Source organism: Olea europaea, unplaced genomic scaffold, assembly GCF_002742605.1.
Source record: "Olea europaea var. sylvestris unplaced genomic scaffold, O_europaea_v1 scaffold2866, whole genome shotgun sequence".
NCBI classification, from domain to species: Eukaryota; Viridiplantae; Streptophyta; class Magnoliopsida; order Lamiales; family Oleaceae; genus Olea; species Olea europaea.
The window spans coordinates 102,712-111,625 of record NW_019247190.1 but is presented as its reverse complement, the minus strand read 5'-3'; the positions used below and the strand labels follow the sequence as shown (position 1 = coordinate 111,625).

The following is an 8,914-nucleotide window of genomic DNA, read 5'->3' as shown; positions in this document are numbered from 1 at the left end:
TGTAAAAGTGAACTTCTAGCTATTCTTTAGCTCCATAAGCCAGTTCCTGTATTCAAAAGCTTGATGTTTCTGAAATACTTGGAGTAAGGCATAGTTTCAAAAAAACTATTTAAGGCTTACACTTTGAATCCCGCATCACATGAGGCTAGAACGCTTTGATACCCACACCTTTAAGGCAATGGCTTATACCTCATTAACAGAGGCTTAAACCTCAAACCCATTAAGATGTTTGCTCATTTGCCTTGCATTTTTCAAACAATTTACATGATTAGTTTAAGTATATGGATGTTTTAGTTATTTATTTATTTTTATCGTTCCACAATAATTACAAAGAAAATTGAGTTTTTGGTAATACTTCAAGATTAATAAAATTTTGGGGTGTTACAATTTAGCATTAGAGCACAATTCTACTTTCATATTGACATTTAAAAAAAAAAATATTTCAGGAGATAAAAAAATATTTGTGGAAGTGACAACATGCACTGTTCAGGTGAACAGTGAATAAAAAAATTTAAAAAGGACCTTTTATTTGTTATTTTGAAGGTTAATGTTTGTTTTAAATTAATTTTGAATATGGCAATTTAGAATTTAAATTGTTATAGCTTAATGCTCATGTTTTAGATTTCACATATCATAAATATTTCTGTGTTTAGCTTTAGCTTTTGAGTGATGTTTAAAAAAAAGAAGGAAAATTTATCAATTAAAAAATTTATATTTTAAGATATTTCACATTCCACTTATTGTTTGAGTTTTCTTGATTTACGCACTCGCAAGATTTAAAGGCTTTGTCAAGAAGATCTAAATTGTCTAAGAAGGGCTTGAAATTTAAGTAGTCTACCTGTGACCACCTCCTCATCTGAAAGCCTTTTGGATATTCAAGACGAAAAACAATATTTCAAACCATTTTAGATTTAAGAAAATTCTATTTTTAGAAAATCTTATTTTAGGAAATTTCAAATAAAAAGAAAAGAAAGTAGAATAAATATAGATCATTTTTCATAAACATTAGTATGTTTACCTCGCATAATTTAGTAGTCAAATTTTTTTCACATTTTACATAAATATTGTTTTTGCGAGCATGGAATGAAATAATATTATCACCGAAAGATTAAGCAAAATTGAAATTATACTTGTCACATGATTAGAACTTGCAAATAATTAGGATGACTAGGAATAGCCCTAACATACCTTCATCGTACTCAAATGGTCATTGAGAACTACATAAATTATGAAGTGAGATGAAAGCTAACCTTTGTTGAACATGTCGAAAATTTCCTTTTTAAGTGGGAGCAAGCAATATCGTTTGGATATAATGAGGGGGCAATCCTCTCGATATATCATCTTATAAGCACTATGCGGCCTCAATGGAAAGACGAGGCTTACTTCGTGAGAGAGATAGATTATGGGTTATATTTACAAAAAGATTAGGATATGATTGATTTTAAGGGATAATGTGAGGACATCATAATCTTGTGGAACCATATACAACAAGAGCTAGTACCCGGGTCCGAGCTAGAAGAACAGCTTAATGAGTATCCAGAAGAGGTAATCGAACTAGAGCTGGAAGACCCTAAGCAAGAACTCGAGCCACAAAATTTCATTAATTTGGTTATAGATTCTGAGCTCGAGTAGTGCATTACTTTGGATGATGAGGCTCTACCAAAAGAAGATTTTTAAGAATCATAGAGATTAGAAATAAATGTTATTTACTTATTTAAGAAAAGTTTATGTACTTATTTATTTGACATGTATATTTTTTTAAAAACAAAATACTATATGTAAAAATTTGAATTTTTTAAAAGTTTTTCGCCATCATCATTATTATTATTATTAAATATTTCTAAATTAAAAAATTTATTTGTTAAGAAAATGGCAAGACAAAAATAAAACCAAGTCATGGTCAGCAGGGATTTGTTGAAGGCTGTACAAGATCTGGGTAGACAACAAGCACAGGGTGGTTCCCAGAATGCAAAAGCTAACAACATCAACTCAATTGTTGAACAGTTTCGTCGCTATAGACCCCTAATCTTCGACGACAAGGAAGACCCACTAGCAAATGAAGAATGAATAAGAGGAATGGAGCGAATCTTTAAACATATTTCTTGCACTAATGCTCAGAAAGTATAATGTGCAGAATTCATGTTGGTTGATGCTGCAAACCACTAGTGGGAGTCAACATCACACTAGAATAGAAGCACAACAACGTGCTCTGACTTCGACACAATTTAAGGATGAATTGATGGGAAATACATCCCGCAAGCCTTGAGAGATCGAAAAGAGACGGTTTCTTCAACTTAAACAAGGAATGATGAAGCTCGAGGAATATGAGAAAGTTTGAACAACTCTCTAGGTACGCACCACACCTAGTGGACACCGAGACAAAGAAAGCAAGGAGGTTTGAACTAGGATTGCGTCCAGAGATTGGTGGAATAATGACATACCACAAATTCACTACCTACAGTTAGGTTTTGCAAACTACTCAAGCAATCTTAAATAGTTTATAGATTGACCAAACTTCTCAACAAGATGCCGATCCTTAAGGAAAGTAAAAATGGTATAGGTCCATGAAGAGAAAGAAGACAGATAGAACAAGAAGATTAACATTGCATCAAGATTTGGACAAACTGTTTCACCTTGTCCAAAGTGCAACGGGACACATAGGGGTGAATGTTTATTGGGGAGTAATGTGTGCTATCGATGCAATAAGACAGATCATATTGCTAAAAACTGCAAAGAAACCCCCTCGAAGAAAGATAATGAGCAAGAAAAGAAAGGAAATGCCAAAGTTTTTGCTTTAAACTAAGGATAGGCCAACAGAGGACCCGAAGGCAAGTAATTTTGAGGACAAAATTCTTTTTAGGAAGGGAACTTGTAATGCCCCGAAAACCTTAGAATACAAATTTATTTGTTTTATATGTTATATTTTGATAATTGAGGGACTAAAATGAAATAGGTTTTAAATTCCTATTTTATTTGAGTTGAATAATTAGATATTAATAGAACGAGATTTTGTATATTAATATTGGACTCTTCTTTAAACTTGTAATTAATTAGAAGTCTTTGACTAGAGAAAAAGTTAATTTGGATAAATTAGGCCTAAGATACTGAAGTTTATAAAAGTTATTATTATTAGTATGTAATTTAAATTAGATATAACCAACATTTAAAGTTTTGGCTGCCACGTATGTTTTAGATTGGATACAAGCAAATTCTTATGTAACGATATATATAAATACACCCAACAGGTACAGTGTAATAATAACTTTACTTTTTGACTTTATTTAAATACAATACAAACTCTATCACTTTAAAATCATGCATCACTTTTCCAAGTGTATGGCCTATTTTATTTTGATAAGTTTGATAGTAATCATGACTTCATTATTTGAAACCAATCTCTATCCAAATTACTTGTAATACACGGTTATACTATTCTAATTACACCAAAATTGGATATTGATTTTCAGTATAAATAATGTACTTTTGTCCCATTATTAGACCAAAAGAAAAAAAAAAAGAAAAAGAGAGATTAGAGTTTGACGAGAGAAAGGAAGCATAGAAAAGGGTTTCAAACGTATTATTTTTACATTTTTTCAATAAACGAGATAAGATACTTTTGTGTAAGTTATTCGTTTCCGGATACTTCTATGTTCAATAATTTATGCATGAATTGTCAGTGGACCTTTGGATTCAAATTAACGGAATGTTAACTTAATTGGATTCTTTATAACGAAATGTGAAATCTTTCCAAAATTCAAAGTATTACTGATGAGTGAGTCGCTTGATCATCAATATACTTCATAAGAAATGTCGTATAATGTTAAATTTATTGTTATATAATTGTCTATAAAAATCGCGAAATCGCACGTATGTCACTGAATATTTTTAAATACTCACTCTTAGTCTTACTATAATTTTATAAGTTAATTCAGGTCGATTGGATCTGTGGCAGAATGGTGATGAGGGCTACCAAGTGGATAGAAGGAAAAGGAGAAATATACATTCAGTTTTTATGTGCTTAAATTCTTAGTTAGTTTCAATTTATTTCAAGACATGTTATTTAATTAGTTTGTTGAATATTTTAATTTTTTTTTGTCATACTGAAAATCAATACTCAATTTTGGTGCAATTAGAATAGTAGAACCTTGTATCACAATTCACAAGTAATTTGGATAGGGATTGATTTCAAATAATGAAGTCATGATTACTATCAAATTTATCAAAACAAAATAGGCCCCACACGTGAAAAAGTGATGTATGACTTCAAAGTGATAGAGTTTGTATTATATTTAAATAAATGGTTCCTAGTCAAAAAATAAAGTTATCAGTAAACTGTACTTGTTGAGATATATATACTAGTTACATAAGAATTTGTTTGTACCCAATGTAAAATACACATGGTTGCCAAAACTTTAAATATTGGCGATATCTAATTTAAATTAAATATTAATAATAATAACACATATAAACTTCAGTATCTTAGGCCTAACTTATCCAAATTAACATTTTATTAAGTCAAAGACTTCTAATTAATTGCAAGTTTCAAAAAGAGTCCAATATTGATATATTAAATCTCGCCCCACCAATATCCAGTTATTCAGACAAATAAAATAAGAATTTAAAACCTATTTCATTTTAGTCCCTCAACTATCAAAACATAAAATATAGCATAAAAAACAAATAATTTTTTATTCGAAGGTTTTCAGGGCATTACACACATTCTTTTATTTTCTTTTTTCTCCCTACAGAAGGAAATTGGGAAGAACGTGCCATTGCAATAGAAGGATGACAACAAATAAAAAAAAAACATATAACGAAGATGATGATCATTTTAGTGGATGATATAAGAAAAATTTAATTGTCATAATTTTGATTTGAGAACTTATTATCTTCTATTTTATGTTTGTGCAAGTTAGACTTTTAGTTTTGTTAATTAGCGTTGTTGGAAGATACAACCTCATCTACTCCAGATAATTAGGAGTGTAGTTATGATAAGTTTCCATATTCAAATTTGTAATTTTTAAATTCTAGGGGAGTATCCCTATTTCAAAGGGAAAAGTTGTTATTAGTTCCTAGTTTATTTCAAGGCTAATAGCCTGTAAATTGTAACCCAACTGTAAAGAATTACAATAAGAATATCACACATTTTATTTTCCAAAGCTCACATGGTATCAGAGCCAGATACGGCACTTTAAAAATTGTTCTTTTCAGCCTTAATTACTGGAAAACATCGATCCTTAACCTCCTTCCTCTTCCCAGATTGTTCTCTCTATATTGGCCTTCACCGCCTCATTATTTTTTGCCTTAAGCAACTTGCAACAGCCTTCATTGCTGGTTTTTTCCTGTATGTGCAACAGCCTTCATTGCTGATTTCAACTTTTACAATGTCCGAAATAGTCGAAGACTCCACCAGCTCAGGCAATAAGGGTGCACCCGAGAATGCTATGATTTCCACAACTGGAGACTTGCAGAATATCCTGTCCGCCTATCGGCTAACCAGTCAGAATTACTTGAAGTGGTCTCAACTAGTTCAGACTTTCCTAAAGGGAAAAGGGAAGATGAGTTATCTCCTCGGAACTGGACCAAAAGAAGGTGATCCAAAATTTGAAGTTTGGGATGAGGAAGACTCTATGGTCATGACTTGGTTATCGAACTCCATGACACCTGAAGTTAGTGATACCTGCATGTTTTTATCGACAGCAAAGAAGACTTGGGAATCCATTCAACAGACGTATTCTAAAAAACAAGATGCTGCTTGGATTTATGAGATCAAAATCAGAACATCAGCCACCAAGCAAGAATCCTGGTCTGTTACAGAATATGCCAACATTATAAAAAATGCTTGGCAGGAACTTGACTACTATAGGTGCATCAAGATGAAATGCAGCGATTGATATTGAAGAATTATATTGAAAATGAAAGAGTACATGAATTCTTAGCTGGATTAAACACTGATCTAGACCAGGTTTGGGTACAGATCTTGGGCAGGACAGATTTGCCTTCATTGAATGAGACAATTTCCATAATCCGAGCTGAAGAAGTCGTAGGGGAGTGATGCTAGATTCTCCACCTATGAATGCCTACTCAGCTATGTTAACTGGTGCTGCAATAACGAAGTCTAACAAAATAGAATCGCGGCAACATTGAGATACTAGCAGAACAGAATTCTCCAAACTACCAACAAGAGAAAGCCGAGATGCCTATCTCAAGAGCCTACGGTGTACCCACTGCAAGAAGCCTAGACACACTAAAGAAAATGTTGGCAACTACATGGAAAACCTCCTACATCAAGCAAAGACGGGGATATAAAGAAGGACAGCAGCGGAACCCGAGTCAAGCACACTTAACCGTGACTGATTATAGGGAAGATCGAAGTTTAGAACAGCATAACTTCAACAAGGAGGAAATAGATCACTTAAGGAACCTGCTTGTTAAATTGGAGGCCCCTAGCCCAATCACTTATTCATTGGCACACTCAGCCAATTCCTTTATTTCACATGGTTTAACTGCCTCACAGAAGACATTTGCTGCCTCTTGGGTCATTGACTCCGGAGCCATTGATCATACGACTCACTCTTATAGTTCATTTAGCACCTACGTTCCATATCCCGGTAATAGAAAAATAGCCACTGCAGATGGCTCCTTGGCCACTATTGCTAGCTTCGGAAACATCCGAATTAATCCCTCGTTTGTCTTTAAAAATGTGCTTCATGTTCCCAAGTTATCTACCAATCTTTTATCTATCTTTAAACTTACAACTGACATGAATTGCAAGGCAGTTTTCTATAGAACTCACTGTGTATTTCACGACCAGGATTCGGGGTTGACGATTGGACATGCTAAGGAGGACAACGGGCTATACCTTCTTGAAACATCTAACAACTTGGATGGAAGTACGAGCAAATTACCCTTATCATTTTTTTCAAGACACTCATCGCCTAATAAAGATCGAATTTGGTTACACCATCGACGGCTTGGACATCCCTCTTTTGGAATCCTTAAAATTATGTTTCCTTCATTGTTTAAAGCGATAGCTAATGAGAAGTTCCATTGTGATGTTTGTGAAATTTCTAATCATAGATGTGTACCCTTTCCTATGAGTAATAAAAGATGTTCTATTCCTTTCTCATTGATTCATATTGATATATGGGGCCCTTCTCTTATTCCTAATATTTCTGGAGCTCATTGGCTTGTTTCCTTTATAGATGATTGCACTAGAGTTACTTGGATTTTTTTGATGAAATCTAAGTCTGATGTGAGTACCATATTTCCTATATTTCACAATATGATCAAGAATCAATTTGGAGTACATGTCAAAAAGTTTTGATCAGACAATGCTAGGGATTACTTTAATCAAATCTTATCCCCTTACTTCCAAAAGGAGGGAATTATCCATGAATCATGATGTGTGCACACCCCACAGCAAAATGGCGTGGCGGAGCGGAAAATGGCCACCTACTAGCCACCGCATGAGCCTTCCTCTTCTAGAATCATGTTCCTAAACATTACTGGGGGGAAGTTGTTCTCACAGCCACCCACCTCATTAACCGGTTACCCTCTCGAGTCCTAGGATTTGAAAGCCCCATGAATATTCGCTCAAAATTCTTCCCTGACTTTAGCACAACAAATTCTCTTGTTCCAAAAATATTTGGTTGTGTCTCTTTTGTCCATATCCACCATCCAAATAGAGGAAAATCGGATCCCCGTGCACGACGGTGTGTTTTCATAGGGTATTCTTCTACAGAAAGGATACAAATGCTATGATCCCTCCACTAGGAAGACATATATCTCAGCTGATGTTACATTTGATGAGAATACTACTTACTTCATCAAACCTTGTCTTCAGGGGGAGACAGTTATGGAAGATAAGGAGTTATAAGACCCGCTTCTACTAGACCTTTCTGCTAAAACAACACCTACTACAACTACATCCATGGCCACTGCACCTTCAGATCCAAACATTGAAAAACAGGAAGCAGAAACAAAAACACCCACCATCGATCTTGTAGCAAAAATCGAACATGTAGAATCCGATCAAAATGAAAGTCCAAATGGGGTTCCTGAATTTGTAAATGAGGGTAATGAAACTCGTGCTAACACCAAGTATTCTCAAGTGTATTCAAGAAGGAAAGCACCAATTTCCAAACTAAAGCAAGTTCAAGAGTTTGACTCAAATTCTAGAAATGAGGTAACAAATTCTAACTCAAATTATGATAATAACCTACCTATTTCCATTAGAAAGAAACCAAGAGAATGTACTAAGAATCCATCATATCCTCTCTCACATTTTGTGTCATTCAAAAAATGTTCACCATCTCATAAAAACTTTCTCATAAGTTTAAACACTATCCACTCCTAACACCTTAGGTGAGGCATTATCGTGTGAAAATTGGAAACATGCCATGAATGTTGAAATGCAGGCTCTAGAGAAGAACAAGACATGGGAATTGGTGGACTTACCTAAAGAAAAATAAACAGTTGGATGCAAATGGGTTTTTACAATAAAATACAAAGACAATGGATCGCTGAAAAGGTATAAAGCTAGGCTCGTTGCTAAAGGGTATACTCAAACATATGGAGTGGACTATCAAGAAACCTTTGAACCAGTGGCAAAAATGAACAGTTAGAATTCTATTGTCACTACAATTTGCAACTTCAAATTCAATGGTTTGATGAACTAGTGGCTAATTAAAATTTGCAACTTCAAAAGTTTGATGGGAAGAATGCATTCCTACATGGAGATCTAGAGGAAGAAATATACATGGAGGTACCACCAATTTCGAAAAAGGACTACCAAACAACAAGGTGTGCAGACTGAAGAAGGCATTATACGGACTAAAAAAATCTCTAAGAGCATGGTTTGGTAGATTTTCCAAGGTAATGTTGACAAATGGCTATAAGCAAAGTTAAGGAG

The 8,914-nt window shown here is 34.0% G+C and overlaps 1 protein-coding gene across 1 annotated transcript in view; it reads right to left on the bottom strand.

The window, feature by feature from the left end:
• The window catches only part of LOC111384205 (NADH-cytochrome b5 reductase-like protein), a 4,854-nt gene extending 3,660 nt beyond the window's left edge, over positions 1-1,194 (bottom strand). Inside the window, exon 1 of the mRNA XM_023008464.1 lies at positions 1,189-1,194. Coding sequence (XP_022864232.1) covers positions 1,189-1,194 — 6 coding nt within the window. The remainder of the gene's footprint in view (positions 1-1,188) is intronic.
• Positions 1,195-8,914: the final 7,720 nt, after the last annotated feature.